The following is an 18,411-nucleotide window of genomic DNA, read 5'->3' on the forward strand; positions in this document are numbered from 1 at the left end:
GTGTCTACCAACAACACCTGAGGGCCACTTGTACTGGATCAGTAGTGCTCGACCTCGTAGTTCAATCAAACTGCTACCATGTCGACATCTGGTTGACCAAAGATTTACAGGTGTTGAAGGGGCTGCCTGAAGATCTCTGCTTCTCAGATCTCTACCCCTGATATGAACAACACCGTGATGGCCAGACCTCTTCAGATTGTATTTCATGTAGTCGATGATAAAATTATGAAATTCAAAGGTCTAGGCTGCCCTGTACATGAGAATCAAGCTATGTCAGTGATTCCTCCTTGATCAGCAAATCGTCCAGGTAAGGAATGACATTCAAGCCCCCCAGACCTCTCGAGGGCAGTTATTACTGCCATGATCTTGTTAAACATCCTCAGCGCTGTAGACAGGTTAAAAATAGTACCCAAAATTTAAAATGATGGGTCGCTACACAAACCTGAGGAGAGACTGGTGTCCCTCACACATTGGAACATTCAAGTAGGCGTCCTTGATGTCCATGGACACCATGAACTCGCCCTGATCCATGCTGTTAAAACTAGACCTCAGAGAATCCATTTGAACTTGTCCACCCAAAGCTAGATGTTCTGGGACTTGAGGTTGACAAGGGCTAAGAATAACCTGTCCGGTATCTGAATCAAGTAGAAATTTGAGACAAACCCCAACCTCCTCTGTTACTGGGATATCTACTCTTACAGACTGAATGGATTTCCCTTAGAGCCCTACATTTTGCTTGGTCTCCAGCGAGACTGGTGGTGAAGAATCTTCTGGGTGGGGACTTCAGGAGATCTATTATGTATCCCCGCGATACAATGTCACTCACCCAGACATCAGTGATGGAATCAAACCACCGTTCCCGGAAGAGAAGCAGACAGGCACCCACCATAGGAAACTCCGGGTGGGTACCCTGTCCATCACAATGACAGTTGGAGGGTTTGGGAACTGGACACTTAGGTGCTCAATAAAGCAGATGGCCACGTACAAGTCAATATATCAAAGTAGGCTGAAGATACCATTTTAAGATATTCATTTTAAAAAAATGTTTAAAAACGCTTTCATTGCCATAAATTTGTACCAGTTTATTTGTACCAGTTTTGTAATAAGGGAATAATTATCTGGAAATAATTCATATTTTAACATACCCAAGCAATTTTTTTTGTTTTGTTTTAGAATGGAGTTAAAATTTTAATAGTATTAGTTTTTCTTTTGTTTTTTTCACTTCTTATTAATTCACTTTCTCCAAGGCTGTAAGGAAACATAGATTGTGAATTACACTTTACTCGGAGGTACCCTGCTCTTCTTAGTTCTTTCAACAGTTCAAAACCATAGTCAAATGTTTATTATCAAGTTTACATGGTTGCCAAACATGCCTACTCCTTTGAAGGTTTGGTCTATGCTCTTGGTTATAATCAAAATATACTTAAATTCTATATTGGTGGCCTCTGCCGTGTGTATCATGCAGTGACATACAATTTACATTGATGGCAGTGAAGCAATTCGGATATGTTGTTAACATTTCTCATTGCATAACAAAATGTCATTCCTTTTCTTCTTTCCTTAGGTACCACTTCAGAACTCACTAAAACATCTGGGGCTAGATTTACTAAGCTGCGGGTTTGAAAAAGTGGGGATGTTGCCTATAGCAACCAATCAGATTCTAGCTGTCATTTTGTAGAAGGTAATAAATAAATGAAAGCTAGAATCTGATTGGTTGCTATAGGCAACATCCCCACTTTTTCAAACCCGCAGCTTAGTAAATCTAGCTCCTGGTGTACTGAATGTGGAAGAGTGGTTTTCACCAAGTAAGGCTAATGATTAAGTGTGGGCAATGAAAAAGTATGGGCAATGATTAAGTACGGGCACACCCATTAATCAAGCTTGCTTTGGAATTGCCACATATTATGCAAATATTTCCATAACTAGAGAAATAATTTTGTATTAAGAATATAAAAAGTGAAATATTGACATCAAAGAATTATTTAGTTTGTAGTGTTCACCAATTAGAATTACCTACCTTCTGAGCTCCCCTGGCATCTTTAAGGGTGGCGATAAGTTCTTCTAAACCCTTAAGTTTTTGCTCCAACTCCAGTGCATGGGTCTCTGTATTTCTGCGTTGTTGTTGAACAAGTTGCATTTCACTAACTGTCTTTAGCTTGTCATTCTGCAGTTCCACCATGGTCTTAGAGAACTTTTCTTGCTGGGCTAATGGTAGAGCACCACTGAATTGCCGCCTCAATGTTTGAATAGTATGACGAAGGTGTTTAGCTCTGTTCCGTCCTTCTAGACGAGCATAATACAATGCCTGCTCTTTGTCGTCAACCTTCTGTTCTAAACGTAAACCATAGGCCTCCATTTTGTGCAGTTTGGCTATTGTGGCCTCCAACTTTGCTACAGCAATTGACTCACTGACTTGAAGAGCTACAATAAGCTGGTGTAATTTAGCAATTAGTGCTTTTTCATCAGTTTGATCCTATAAAATAGAACAGAGTAATGTGTTGGAAAAAGGCACAAAGAATATCATCTACAGCTGAAGGTAAATTTAAGTTGCAACGATTAAGAATGTTGCATCTCTGTGGAGTACCTTCGCAACCATTTCGGAAGCACTCGACAGCACACCGCTTTGAATTGAATCACCTCTAAGAGTAGAACACAAACAAAATACCTATGTGTAAATTACATATGCTAAAAGCACATATAAAATTATATTAACGGGATGTACTAATGTGAATCTTAGCCAAGATATGAATTAGAAATCATTACATGGGAACAAAAAAAATGTCATAAGCATACTGAAAAGTAGAATAAGGCTTTAACAAATGCAACAAGGGAAAATCACCAGTATACATAGACATGCCTGCTGTACTAGAGAAAACAAGACTCCTAAGCCTAGTGTACCTGGAAAACACAATAATCATCCAGTGACTAGGATCAGGTTCCCAGGTAAATTGGAACTGAATGGGAATTTTGCCGTGACTGATACAGTCAAGCAGATATATGGCATTTCTTTGTCAATTAAAAGTTATTGTAACTTTTTGAGCGGTCTCAATGTTTTATTATTAGTATTGATATATATTTCCCCTGTTGTATTTAATAGTGATTTTGTGGACAAGGTTCGCCTCCTGTTGCCAGGTATCTATTTCAGAAAGAAATATTAGGAGAGAACGTTTAACCCTCAGTATCAAAGTCACTGGTTTTGTCTCGATTAATAAAAAATGTTTTGTGTACCATAAACAAATGTCACAAAATTAAAACGTTGAGTCAATATGTTCCACTGTTTTATTGCCTTGGAATATCTTCTTACACCAGTCATTCTGCGCTGTAGATCTTACTTTATGTACTGCTACCCCATCAATAACTCAAACAAGAAAACAGTCAAATATATCTGCAAGCACTTATCTGTACAGTTATTTCACTATTTTGAAGCTAATGTCCAAAAACGAATTGAGTGATATTTGGTGACTTAATGGAGATTATACAATTTAGCAAACATAAAAGAGGTTTTAGACAAGTTACCATTATAAAACAGCTGTTGTAATAAAATATTGTGAACCACAGCATATGGTGTTGGAAATAATCCAACACATGGAACACATTGAAGCTGCATGTGTGCCTAATTTAGATGTATAGCAAGATTTACCTGGAAATCCAGCACTTGTTTTCGGAGGGACTCCACTTCCTTCTCCCTTGATTGCTGACGACAAACTAATGTTGAAACTTGTGATTTAGCAATATCAGAAAGGCTATGCAATCTAATGAAAGATAATTAAATAATTAAATAGTTAATTCTAACAACTGCAATGAGAATATCTCAGAAAATAGTTAAAATAATACTGTTAACTTAAGGCTTTAAAGACGCATTTTGAAATTTGCAACATTTAAAAATTTCCTATAGAGAAAATGTGTCGTTTTATTTGCACCTTAGAACAAATGAGAGTTGGCACAGCATAATTGAGACTTTGTCAGGGTGAACGCAGAATAAAAAAGCTACAATAGTAGCAGACAAAAATGTAGGGTACTTTGGAGACAAAAAGAACACATAATCCAATAAACAATAATGCTAGCCGTTTGGTTAAACTAGATCTACCTCTCAATGCAAAATAGCAAGCACTGTATAATAGGGTACATATTAAGATCACTTCTTGCGAACATGAACGCATTCATGAAAAAGTTTTAGATTTTTGAATTCGTTGCAAGCCTATTCCTATACTTGGCCAAAGGAGCCATATCTTGGTGTGGGAAAGGACTGCGGACTGCTGTGGGAGGAGTAAATGTATACAGTGTCATCTGAATTAAGAAAACAATGTACACACTACCAATCCTGCTGCAGAGCTGCTTACTTTGTTGGAATGCCACTATTATGTCTAAGCAGTCAGGAGGTGACACTGCTCAATATACCTGTCTGTCTGTATGTATGAGTCTGTCTGTGAGTGTGTGTCTATATTAGGGAATTTAGACTGTAAGCTCCAATGGGGCAGGGACTGATGTGAATGAGTACTCTGTACAGCGCTGCGGAATCAGTGGCGCTATATAAATAAATGGTGATGATGATGATGAATATACACATCCAATTTACTGCCAACTATGGAAGGGTGACGTAAATTGACTTAATTGACTTCACTGTAGCTGTGCACCCCCTTTGATTATTAAGAAAGGACACTCTTTAGGGTTAGCTTGTTGAACATTGGAGTTATCCAGACTGGCAGCAAAGTATGGAGTTCAGAAGTGGCCCAATTCCTAGGAACATATTCTGGAGGCAAGAGGTCCAGATGTATCTCTCCTCTTACAGATATGTCCCAATCCTTCTTATTGCAAGGCAACAACTATACAGTACATCTCATTGGAGAAAGGACAGGTATCACCTACTTCATCTAAGAACCACACAATGCCAAAAGGTATCCTTAATTTTGGCAGAAGGCCCTTACTATGCAACAACATTAAGAGGATCATGATACAACACATACAATGACAAGACACAGAAGAGAAATTGTCCTGTCAAAGAAGCTTGCAATCTAAGAGGTGTAGGGTACACTCGATATATAAAGGTAGCTGAATAATTATTGTAGCTGTTGGCGGGGATACGTTTTCTTGGATAAAGAAGTTGAAGAAAGAGATCCACCCTCTTCTTACCCCCCAACCAGGTGGTGAGAGAGAGGTTCATGCTTGTTTTATTATTATTAATTGCATGTAAAGAGGGCCACTATATGTAGCAGCATCGTACAGCGGGAAATTACACATTATACATAAAACATAGCAAGCAAAATACTTAACTAACTAAATATCAAAAATACGGACAAACAAAGCATAGTAGAGAATGAAAAAAAAGGGGATGTTTATACTTACGATAAATCCGTTTCTCTGATTACATCTGGGGGACACTGCTACCATGGGTTGTATGAGGGGAGCGTGGAGTTGGAACTTAACTAGTTTACTTGGTAAATGTATCAAGCTGACAGACCCCTCCCCTCTGAAACCCCCTTTAGCTCTTCAGTTTAATTATAAAGTCCCAAGGAAGGGGAGTCAAATAATCTGAGAACATGCAGCAGAAGAGCAGACTCCAGGGAACGCAGTGGTTCCTGGTTGGAATCAGGGAAGCGGATTAATCGTAAGTATAAAAATCCTCTTTTCTCTTTCATCGTATCTGGGGGACACTGCTACCATGGGGATGTTCTAAAGCAGCTCCCCCTAAGGGAGAGACTGCTCTGACAGCCCTACCCGTAGAGCACAACGGGTAAAATTAGCGTCCGAGGGCGCAAAGACATTAAATTGATAAAATCTTGTAAAATGAATGGACCGAGGATCAGGTGGCTGCTCTGCAAAGCTGGTCCTCGGAGGGACCATTCCTCACAGCCCAAGAAGCCCCCACTGAACGGGTGGAATGGGCAGCAATTATGTCTGGCACTGGTCGATTCGCATTGACATATACCTGCTTAATGGTCGAGGTAAGCCATCTGGCAATAGTTTGTTTGGAAGCTGGCAATCCCTGTTTATGGAATCAAGCAAAGTGAATAATGAATCTGTCAAATATGGGCTGTCCTACGGACATAAATTTGGAGGGCCCTGACCACATCCAGGAACTCCACAGTGTTAGGTCCTGAAGAAGACGCCATTTCTTGGAACACTGGATCTACAATTCCCTGGCTTATATGTAAATCTGAAGCCACCTTTGATAGGAAAGAAGGAACCGTACAGAGCACTGTCCAATCATCATGAAACACAGGGAATGGTTCACTACATGAAAGAGGCCCTACCTCTGACAGTCTGCGAGCAAAAACGCTACTTTCCATGATAAAAAACAAAAATCTGCCAACTGCAAGGGTTCAAAGGGTGGCCCTTGCAGCAATACACAGTTTAGATCCCAAGGTAAAGTGGGTGGAACATATGGAGGTTGTATATGCAGGACTCCCTGCAAAAAGGTCCGTATATCCAGCATATCCGCCAGTCGAAGATGGAAAAACACAGAGAGCAGAGAACTGCACTTTTAATGAAGCCAAACAAATTCCTGCCTCTAAGCCATCCTAGAGCAAGGCAAGGAATCAAAGAAGGTTAAAAGGACAGGGTCGACTTTCGCACCACCTAATATAGGTGCGCCAGATGCATTGGTATATTTTGCAGACACTGGTTTTGAAATCCGCAACAGTGTGTTTACCACCCTTGGGGAGAATCCTCTTGACCTCCAAAGGCTGACCTCAACAGCCACGCCGTTAAAGCCATTGAGGCAGGTTCTGTTGTCGAAATGGTCCTTGAAGAAGGAGGTCGTCTCGAACAGGCGGCCGAAGTCATTGACCAACCGCCATTAACAGAATGTCTGCATACCAGACCCGATGCAGCCAAGCGGGAGCCACAAGAATTACTGGAAGACCTCCCTGTTTTATCCATCTGAGGACACAGGAAAGCATCGGTATGGTGGGGGGAGGGGTGAGTACCCCAACCCGAAGCGCCAGGGCATGGTCACGACGTCAACGGCCAACGGGTCCCTGACACTTGAGCAGAATCTGGGAACCCGCCGGTTATGTCTCAATGCCATGAGGTCCAGGTCTGGAAGACCCCATCTCAGGACCAGCGACTGGAAGACCTCTGGATGGAGCGCCCACTACCCCGGCATTGTCGCATGATGGTTTAAATAATCTTCCTCCCAGTTCTGGATGCCTGGTATGAATACTGCAGAGAATGATGGGACCTGGCATTCTGCCCATGCTAAGAACCGAGACGCCACCCTCATAGCTGCAAAACTTCTAGTCCCGTCCTGTCTGTTGACGCAAGTCACTGCCGTGGCATTGTCGGATTGCAGACGGACTGTGGGCCTCCAATTCTAAGATGTTGATTAGTAGGGAGGTCTCCTGACGTGCCAAACGACTCTGAAGCCGAAGATGGAGGACCAAAGATCTACACCCCTTCAAATTGGCGTCGGTGGTATCTATGATCCAAGACCACGGGACGAAGGACCTGCCTATCCTCAAGTGTTCCTGGACAGTCGATCAACAAAGATATCCGTGCTGCAGGGAACAACAGAGTCAGTTGGCGGTCCAAGTGCAAGTGGGATCCGGACTTTTTTTCTAAGAGGTCCCAATGGAAGCAGTGGGAATGGAACCACTCGCAGGAAAGCCTTTCGAAGGTGGGCACCATTCTTGCCTAGAAGGCACATGCAAAGGTGCATCCATAACTTGTGATGTTGTGTCCTGTACTGATTGGATCTTGTCCTCTGGGAAGAGAACTTTCCATGATGAGCCTCAGGAAGGGCATCCACTGGCAGGGAACCAACTGGGATTTGTGCCGATTGATTATCCAGCCATGGCGCTCCAGGGTGTTAATGGTAAGTGTCAGGTGCTGGTGTAGCAGTTGAGGTGAGGTAGCCTTGATGAGCAGGTTGTCCAGGTATGGAACTATTTTCACTCCCATAGAGTGAAGACAGGCCTCCATGACAGACATTTTTGGAAACACCCTTGGCGCCATTGAGAGGCTGAAGGATAGCGCCCTGAATTGGCAGTGAGAAGAACCCACTGTAAAAGCAAGCAGGGCATGGTTTCCCTCCCAAATGGGGACGAGAAGATTGGCGTCTTTGATGTATATCGATGTTCGGTATTCGCCTGCTTCCAACCCATTTATTACCGATCAGAGGGATTCCGTTAGAAACCTGTCTAACGACAGGCGAAGATTAAGCATCTTTAAATTTAGAATGGGTCGGAATGAGCCATGCGGGATCCGAACCAGAAAGAGGTTGGAGTAAAACCCCTGTCCTTTCTGGTTGCCAAAAACCGGGCCGATGACGCTGGTTGAAATAAGAGAAGCAACACAAAGAAGCATCGCCTTTCTTCTTTCTGGGTCACGGGGCAAGGTGGTTATAAAAAAAGGACGAGGGGCTGGACCTGCAAGATCTATTTTGTATCCCTTTGTCATGATCCCGCTAATCCAATAATCTTTGGAGGACACCACTCACTGATTTTTGAACAGAAGCAGACGTCCATCCCGCCGCGTCGAGAAGGGGTGAACAACAGTCAGGTAGTCTGCTTTTCTGGAAACTTGGGTGAGGGACATCTCGTAGAGTAGGAAGAACTACCTCTGTGAGAGAGTGTCCCCTGTTCCCAAACGGTCTGGCCCAAGAGAGGATGATGGCCCAGCCGGCCTCAAAACAATTATCTCGGCCATCACTGATATGGTGACTGACACAGGAAGCTCAATAGCTACTGATATGGAGGGTAGAACCGCAGCAAGCGCTGGTATCTCCGCTGGCCTAGCGAACGTCTCAACAGATTGCGCCAGAAACCATGCCTACACCTGTTCCTCCAGTAAAGGTGGAACATCAACCTGTAGAGTGCCCCTGGGTCCTGCAATATTGCTCAAGTAAAATATTTTGCACAAGTTGCCTTTTACTTGTTCGACATGTGTCTGAATGGTAATAGTGTCACTGTAAAAGGAAAGAGTATACAATACAGACAGTCATACAAGAAATAAGTTTTGTATAGATACAAGAATACAACTAATCTATGACAGGTAGTCAAAAGAAGTAAATTGTAATTACTTATATGCTGCTAACACTCGTATCACATAAGAATATATGTTAATTGCACAAACAGTACTAATATACCTCTTAGTAATAACGGAGTAGACGTATAAAGCAATATAATATATAAATTTTGGTGCTTAGCCGTTCAACAGGCTAAGCCATGTTTGCAGGAAAGTAGTCTGTCATGCAGCATCTGCAGTGTTCAGGCTGAGAATTTGCTGCTTTCCCGGGCATTCTTTGGTGCCACAGGAAGAGTCCAAAGTCCTCTGTGCGGTGGGGGAACTCTCTCTTAATTAGCTCCGCCTCTGAGTGATTCCAGGTCCTGTAATAGCAATCGTTAGCTGCAGCTTCTTAAGTCAGTAAGCCTGCAGTGATCGATCTGATTTTGCATCCAAATGTGATAAATAATGGATATATCCTAGTTTCCCCCCTCCTATTCCTGAGGGAGGAACTTGGTATGTCCTGTAAGATGGCAGCCACAGGGAATCCGTCAGCATGACAACGGCTTAATTAAGCCGCCTGTCCGCACTGAAAAACCGCAGGTGCTCTCACTGTAAGACAGCTATAGAGCAGCTGTATACCCAGGAAGTATGCTCTCTCTTATAGTGCACGCTACCTGTATTCTTTTAAAAAGCAAGTAAAAAAAATACCTTTTTGTAATAATGAATAAAATAAAATCTAGACTACCGAAAAAAAATAAGCCCAACTGCCTTGGGCAGTTACAGAGGTTGCAGAGGGAAGGGAACTGTCAGCTTGATACATTTAAGAAGTTAACTAGTTAAGTGCCATCTCCACGCTCCCCTCATACAACCCATGGTAGCAGTGTCCCCCAGATAGGATGAAAGAAAGTAGTAAATACAAGGATACCGGAGGAAATGATGCCCCGCTCCCGAGAGCTTACAGTCTAAAGCCTCCTGGAGGCTTGTAAAATGGAAAAAAATTCTCCCAGTAGTTACTTAGAAATGCAGTTTGGCACACATTAGGAAATCTACTCTTAGCCTATGGTGACCATCTCACTGGCTTGATTTTTCCTCTGTACTCCCTTCCTTTCTATCTAGTACAAGAATTGCCATGAAGGTATATTTTGGCAGAAGTAAACCCTACTGCCACCTTCTGGAACCCCAGATCATACTGGGCCACCGAGACCACCGACCGCTGTTTTTATAATATATAATGGAAAAATAAATAGCTTGTTTAATGTAAATAACCCTGTTACCAAATTAACTCATTTTTTCTTTTTTAAAGTAGTTAGGTCAATTGTTAGTCTAGGTGAGATTGGCTAGATATGAGATTGAGAGATACAAGATAGATAAATAGATAGATAATGAGGTAGTTATATAGTCAATATAGATGAAAAAGCAAAATTTGATAAATCATTATTGTTTAAACTACTTCCGGTAATGAAGATATTAAAGAACATCCAGTCACAAAGGCACAAAAAACCAGCATACTAAAGATTTAAAAATGGGCAAACTGGATGCACAGACCGCCTTTTTTTCCAGTCTCTGAAGAACAAAATACTTACTTTAAGACCTCGACCTTCAGCTCCGCTTCACTTTTCTCCAACTCCATAATTTTTCTCCGGTCTGCATCAGATACGGCTTTACTTATGCTGTTTGCAAGCTCATCTCTTAATGATTGCTCTACTTTCTGTGCCTCAAGATTGATCCTAGTAAGCTGAGAAAAAATAGCACCAATTAGTATAAAACAATAACAGAAACAATATTTGCCATGATATTGTTTTATGCATTAAAATATGTGTGAGAACCTCGATTGTCACCGTTTCTAGACAACAATAAAAGTGTGTAACTTCCGGTTACACATAAAAGGCAATATAACACTTGCCACTTACCTCAGCGAACTTAGACTCCAGTTCAAAGTTCCGTTCCTCTACTTGTTTCAATGTGGACCGCAAGTGTTCATACATTTTTTGGGAATGCTCAGCTCTTTGTCTTTCATTTAGCTCTTTCATTTCCAGCATGGTTATTTTTTTAGAAATTGAAACTATTTCATTATTTGTAATTGCTTTGGTGGCTTTGTCCATTGCAGAATTGCCTCCTATAGCAAAATATTTAAAGTATAAACAGCAAAAAGAAAGAATGACTATATTCAGGCATGCACCATTAAACTAATCCACACAGGTAACACCTAACTGCTACACTCATTTGGTCATTGTTATGACCTTTTTACACAAGTTGCAAAATAAAACAATGGAAATGGTTCTGACATATGAACTTTATAATTACACATTATATAGAGGGGGAGCGTGACTAGGACCCAGATGTAAGCAGACAAGTTTTTGTAGACCTCCCGATACTGCACATAATATGTAGCTAATATCCTGTACTGAGAATACCCAGACTTTAGTAATTAAATTGCCCTACTGTGTCCTCTGCTGGCTCAGCTCCTTAACTATAAGAAAAGGGGACACACAGGGATAAAGCAGTTATATTACATTTAAAATTATGGTTGTGCCTACCTTTCCTGACTTCTCAGCTAAACAAAAGACAGAGGGCTACGTTCGCTGACATCAAGCAACAACTTAAAGAACACGGTCTTCAAAACTCTATTGTAGACTCTGCTCATTTTTTGTGGCTGAAGGCAAGACCCATTTCTTTACTACTGCCAAGGAAGCAACTAAATGGCTGAGTGTCTGACCACATTAAAGATATTGATTTTAAATTAGTTAAATATTGCCGTTATTACATCAGAAATGGAATTTTGAGACTTGTGAGATTGTTTAGACTTCTATACACGTTAAGATAACTATACAAATCTAAGTGCATTTCAGCTACAATACTAGTTTTTAATGGACAATAATCTCCGATAATTGTTAATTATATTGTAGTTGAATGAACTATACTATCCTAAGATACATTCTATCAACTCCATGTATAAGGTGGGTGATCCTTGAACATCACTACTTCTTTTACATTGTTGGGAAGGCTAGTGGTGCCCATGATTATAAATATGGATTTGAAGACTACCATGTTGACGTTTGACAGGGAGAGTGAAGAGTATTCAAAAATTTGAGGATCAAATTAAAAACTGTTCCAATTCTACCATTCTCCTATATAAATGCCTAGTGGCGTGTGAAAAAAAAAAAAAACCAAGCTGCAGCGCCACCTGCTGGGCAGAGTTATACACTGACATATATTTCTTGAAGGAGAAGTGACAGTTGGAAGTGGTTGGTGGTTGCCGGGGGTGACAGTGGGGAGTTTTTAACACCTTAAGTAGCTTTATGAAGGATGTGGCGATGAAGATGAAGGATGAGGTGATGGAGAAAAATGATGAGGTGGTGACATGTGGACAAAACCACGTTAAAAAAGGGCGCTTGCGTCGGGAAGAAACTCTCTTCCCCTGAGGAGGCCTGGGCTAGGCCCAAATGCATGACAAGAACCTTTTTAACACCTTAAGTAGCTTGATTTGACTAAAATACATGAGTATCATGCATGGGTTAACTTGTTCTCCTATATGATAATAAGGAAGTTTGTCAATTTGTATCCTTTATATTTTGCAATGGATTTGCATTTATTCTGTATGTCATTTATCATGCTTTGAGAGTCCATAAGCACTGTACCTTTATATATTAAATCTCAAAATGTAGTAAGTTTGTCCTTGCTACTCTAACGAAAGCCTTTTAAGAAGAGAAGTATTGCTTGGGTGTGTTAACCACTTGAATGCTACGGTTTGTCAACCATTTTGACTAACAAAGAGCATGTGTGCCATAGTATACATTTGTGTAGCAGAGTTTCAGGGTTCCACCTATTACAATAGGTTTAATAGCATTTAAGTTGTGTATGGATGTGAGAACTGATTTGGGGTGTGACTAGGCTAGATATATAACCTGTATGATAGGCGAGTATAAATTGGAGTGCTGAAAGCCCTTATATAACATTCAATGATTTCTTCAGCAAAGGTCTCATTGTATATATCTAGACTTAGAATGCAAATCTTGAGTTTGAAATTGAAATAATTGAGTTTGCATGAAAACATGCATATATCAGCTGTACTTACCCTGAGTACCTATGTGCTCCCAGGCTTGATCAAGTGTATTGAGTTTTTCTTTAGTGATTTCAAGTTCTTTCATATAAGAAGTAATCTGTGAATTCAGTGATGCATTTTCATGCTGTTTGAAAAGCATAACAATAATAATAAAAAAAAAATCCTAAACAACTATAGCACAATTCTTATATTATATATATTTTTTTTTTTAAATTCTTTATTTTGAATGGTCAAACAGGAAAAGGTATATATAATACGAAGTCAAAAGTTTACAAAGTATACATAGAAGGGTGTTAACATTGTAATGTAGTCTAAAGAAAAAGGGTTTTTTTTTTGACAACATGAGAGATACATTGACCAAATTTTCCTTTTATACTTTTGTATAAATGTAAAATACAGCAATGGAAAAAGTAGAATGGAAGGGGGAGGGGTGAAGGAGAATTAGGAGGGAAGAGAAAGGGAAGACCACAAAGGTTGATGTATGAGTGTAATCGGAAAGAAGGTGAGATTATGAATGTTAGAGGGCCAGGGGATGGTGGGACGGGGACCGAATCCTGCCCGCCGCACATGGGTCACAACGGAGTCATTAAGGGCCAGAGGGGAACGAGCGTTCTGCGAACTGCCAAGGAGCCCACACTTGGTTGAAAGCGTAACCTCTGTCATGTAAATAGTACGTAATTTCTTCCATGGCTGCTACGTGCCAGATTTGCTTTTTAAGGGCAGAAAGAGATGGAGAAGAGGTACGTTTCCAATTAAGGGCTATAAGGGATTTAGCGGCTGTGAGGATATGTGCAATTAGTTTTCTAGAAAATTTATCAAGGTCTGGGGGGGGATAACAAAGGAGGAAGATCCAGGGGTCTTTCGCCACGGGAGCCTCAAATAGAGTGTTGATAAAGCCATGGATCGCGTCCCAGAAGGGGGTGATAACTGGGCAAGTCCACCAGATGTGTAGCATGGATCCCCTGTGGCCACAGCTCCGCCAGCAGTCGGGTGACGAGGAGGGGAACATTGCGTGGAGACGGGTAGGGGTATAATACCAGCGATAATAGATTTTATAGGATGTCTCTTTTAGTTTAGTCGATATGGAGCTCTTAGCTATCCCCAGTCTCATGTCCTCCCAGGCCTCCTCATCTGGGGGGGGGCCCAAGTCCCTCTCCCAGTCAGCTTCATGTGAGAGTTGTGGATGGATAGTGGATTCAAGAAAGATATTATAAAGTTGTGATATCATACCCCTATCTATAGGGTGAAGTTTGCAAAGATTTTCGAATGGGGTAAGGGGACGTAGTAGAAATTTGGGTGGTAGGGAACGTAAAAAGTGGGTAATTTGGAAGAACTCGAAAGGGTTAAGCACTCGAGCTGGGGGGGGAGGTTGGAGTTCTGCTAGCGGAAGCCACTGGCCTTGTTTAGAGAAATCTGATGGAAATTTGAGCCCAGCTTGAGTCCAATGGCGGTGTCGTATCTTGGAGAGGCCAGGAGGAAATATAGGGTTAAACCAAATGGGAGTCAGGGGGGAAAGGGCAGATGTGAGTTTCAGTTTGAAGGAGTGAGAATCCCAAATCTTGATATCAAATTTAGTGGTAGGAAGTAATTTGGATGGAGGGGGACGGTGTATAGGGGATACACAGTGGCCTAGTGGTTAGCACGTCTGCCTCACAGCACTGGGGTCATGAGTTCGATTCCCGACCATGGCCTTATCTGTGTGGAGTTTGTATGTTCTCCCTGTGTTTGCGTGGGTTTCCTCCGGGTGCTCCGGTTTCCTCCCACACTCCAAAAACATACTGGTAGGGTAATTGGCTGCAATCAAAAAAAAATTGACCCTAGTCTCTCCCTCTCTGTCTGTCTCTGTGTGTGAGTGTGTGTCTATAGTAGGGAATTTAGACTGTAAGCTCCAATGGGGCAGGGACTGATGTGAATGAGTTCTCTGTACAGCGCTGCGGAATTAGTGGCGCTATATAAATAAATGATGATGATGATGATGATGATAGACCCCATAGTGAGGTGAAATCAGGGAGAGCTAAATGTGCCGCCTCTAGGTCAAGCCATGAGGTGGAACCTGAGGGGGCGTATGAAGCAACAATTTGTGAGAAATGGGAAGCCAGATAATATAACTTAATATCAGGTAGTCACCTGCCTCCACTAGAGATGGGTTTTTTGAGAATGTTGAGCGAGACCCTTGGGGGCCTGTGATTCCAAATAAAACGTGTCAGAGCTTTCTGGATATTGGATAGGAGGATGGCAGGGACAGCAACTGGTAGAGTTTGGAAGAGATATAACCATTTGGGTATGATATTCATTTTAACTGCTATGATCCTACCCAGCCATGAGATGATGAGACGGTTCCAGGATGCCAAATCGGATTGTGTTTTGGAAAATAGAGGTGGGAAGTTTTCCTGATAGAGGAGGTCATAACGAGATGTAAGATAGATTCCCAAATATTTTATTTTCCTGGTCTGCCATTTGAATTTGAAAAAGGACCGTAACAGTTCGGCCTCCTGAGGGGGGACATGAAGCAGCATGGCCTCTGATTTTGTATAGTTTATTTTGTAATTCGATATCTCACTGTAGGTCTGGAGAATCTTAAAGAGGTTGGGGAGGGAGATGGTCGGTTGAGAAAGTGATAGCAGGACATCGTCCGCAAAAAGTGAAACCTTAGAGTTGATGTCCCCCACCTGCACGCCCGAAACGTTAGGATTAGATCGAATTTGGGAGGCCAATGGTTCAATTACTAGAGCGAAAATAAGGGGAGAGAGGGGGCAACCTTGTCTCGTACCGTTTTGGATGGATAACGAATTTGAAGGTGTGCCGTTGATCAGGACTTTAGCCGAGGGCAAGGAATACAGTGCCAGGACGCCGGTGAGAAAATCACCAGTGAAGCCAAAGGCCTCGAGAGCTGCTCTCATAAAACCCCAGGAGATCCTATCAAATGCTTTTTCAGCATCCAGAGAGAGAAGAATAGTGGGGGATCTCCTGGTGTTTGCAATGTGGATGACATCAATGGCTCTCCTGGTGTTATCTCTCGCCTGGCGCCCCGGAATGAAACCCACCTGGTCATAGTGGATCAGTGATGGGAGAAATTCATTCAGGCGATTTGCCAGAATTTTAGCGTATATCTTCAGGTCCAGGTTGAGGAGGGAAATGGGTCTGTAGCTGGCGCAGTGGAGTGGGTCCTTTCCATCTTTTGGGATGACTACAATTCTGGCCTCGAGCATTTCAGGTGGGAAGGGGGTCCCTTGAAGGGCACCATTGTACAGAGAGTGCAGGTGGGGAGCAAGCAAGCCCAAAAATTTCTTGTAATAGGATGCTGTAAAGCCATCGGGGCCTGGGGATTTGCCACTTTTTTGTGACTTAATAGCGAGTTGGATTTCCTCTATTGAGATTTCTTCATTAAGCTGTTGAAGGGCTTGAGGGGATAGCTTAGGGAGTTTAGATGCAGCAAGGAAGTCTGAGATCAGTGTTGCGTTGGAGTGTTGTGAGGAGGGGGGTGGGCCTGTGAGGTTATAGAGGGCGGAATAGTATTGTTGGAAAGCCTCTCTAATAGCGGTGGGGTCGTGGTGAAGTTGGTTGTTGGAATCCCGGATTGCTATAATGTTTTTGTGGGTCCTGGCTGAGCGAAGCCGTGCCGCTAGGATTTTGTCCGCCTTGTCTCCCTTTTCATAAAAGGATTGACGAAGCCATTTAAGGCGTTTGGCTACTTGTTTGGAAAAAAGGAGATCAAGTTGGGCCTTGGTCTCGCGGAGGGCTAGTAAAGTGGCAGGGTCTGGAGTGGTTTTGTGTTGGGTTTCTAGGGATTGAAGTTTGAGGGATAGATCGTTAGTCAAGGTGAAAGTTTCTTTTTTCTTCCTAGAGGCAATGCTGATTAAGTGTCCCCTCAGGACTGCCTTATGTGCCGTCCAAAGAGTAGTCCTAGAGATCTCTGGGGTGTCGTTGAGTTCGAAGAATTCTTCGAGGCGAGCCCCGAGCTGGGAGAGTATATCCACGTTGTGTAATAGAGAATCATTGAGGCGCCACGTCATGGGGCGGGGGCGGTTTGAGAAGCCGCAGAGGTCTATAGAAATTGGAGAGTGGTCAGACCAGATTATCGGATGTATTTGAGCCGTCTGGAGTCTCAATGCTAAATCATGGCTGAGCAGGATCATGTCTATTCGTGAATAAGAATGATGGGGTGGAGAGTAATATGTATAGTCACGCGCAGTCGGTTCTTTCACTCTCCAGGAGTCGTAAAGAAGCTGGGATTTCATGAGACTGAGGAGCGACTTGGAGGATGTTGGGTCCGAAGCGGAAGAGGGTGCGGCCACAGGGGTGGAACGGTCCAGGGAGTTATTCAAGACAGTATTAAAGTCTCCCGCTACGATAAGGTCTCCCTGACGCAGGCGGGACACTAAGACATCTAGTTTTGAGAAAAAGCGGTTCTGGTGTTGATTGGGAGCATATACATTAACCAGGGTGTAGAGTTTATTATTAATTCTGCCTACTAAGACAAGGTACCTACCCTCTTTGTCTGCTAGGGAATCAATGGGTTCGAAGGTGAGATGGCGGGCAAATAAGATTGTAACTCCCCGTTTTTTAGATGTGTGATCACATGCATGGTGTGTATCAGGATATGCTTTTGAACGGAGTTCGGGGTGGGAATTGTGTTGGAAGTGTGTTTCTTGAAGGAAAATTATATCGCCCGAATAGAGTTTGAGGGTAGTGAAAAGCTTACCCCTTTTCTGAGGGCTGTTCAGCCCTTTAACATTAAATGAGAGGACTCTAAGACCCATGTGCAGCGAGGAGGTAAGAAATCAGGAGATGGCTTGGTGCAATGCGGCTGGTGGGTGAATGTTTCATGTGGTCAGTTGGAAGAAGGGAAAGGTTAGTAATGGGGAGAGGGGGGGAAAGGGTAGGAAGTGGGTCACACGGCAAAGTAGGCCGGGACCAGTGGTGCCGACATCTGGAGGGGTTACTATGTGTTGGGGGAGCACATAGGTCAGCAAAGGAGCTAAGAGCTCCAGGGGAGCGTGGCGAGGCATCCAGTAGACGCATCGCGCAGACCGTAGAGAACGGGTCAGGGGGGTGTCTCCCCTTGGGGAACCTGAGATAGAGACATTGGAACTGGATTAAATGTGGGTATTGGGCGAAGCAACCTGGGAGGGAGGTAGGGATAATGAAATTGTATAGTATTATAAGGGGTGGGAGTTGAGGTGAAGTATAGGAGGGGGGTGGTCAAGAGTGTGGGAGGGAGAGGTCAAAGGTATGGCGAGGGGTAGGAGTATGCAGTAAAACATAACAATGTAAGTAAACATTTTAACATTAAGCATGGTAGAGTAGCATCAAGTGGTATTGCAGTAAAGTACTAGAACCATATAACGATACATTTTACAATTGCTCCTGGTAAAGTGGTATCAATTGATAATGCAGTAAAA

General features: G+C 42.6%; 1 protein-coding gene across 1 annotated transcript in view; it reads right to left on the reverse strand.

The window, feature by feature from the left end:
* The window catches only part of CEP290 (centrosomal protein 290), a 222,067-nt gene that overhangs the window by 100,275 nt on the left and 103,381 nt on the right, over positions 1-18,411 (reverse strand). Inside the window, exons 26-30 of the mRNA XM_075209376.1 lie at positions 13,022-13,133; positions 10,857-11,062; positions 10,530-10,681; positions 3,641-3,752; positions 2,018-2,473 (exon numbers count right to left, since the gene is read on the reverse strand). Of these exons, the coding sequence (XP_075065477.1) occupies positions 2,018-2,473; positions 3,641-3,752; positions 10,530-10,681; positions 10,857-11,062; positions 13,022-13,133 (1,038 nt within the window). The remainder of the gene's footprint in view (positions 1-2,017; positions 2,474-3,640; positions 3,753-10,529; positions 10,682-10,856; positions 11,063-13,021; positions 13,134-18,411) is intronic.

This window comes from Mixophyes fleayi, chromosome 4 (genome assembly GCF_038048845.1).
Source record: "Mixophyes fleayi isolate aMixFle1 chromosome 4, aMixFle1.hap1, whole genome shotgun sequence".
Taxonomy (NCBI): domain Eukaryota; kingdom Metazoa; phylum Chordata; class Amphibia; order Anura; family Limnodynastidae; genus Mixophyes; species Mixophyes fleayi.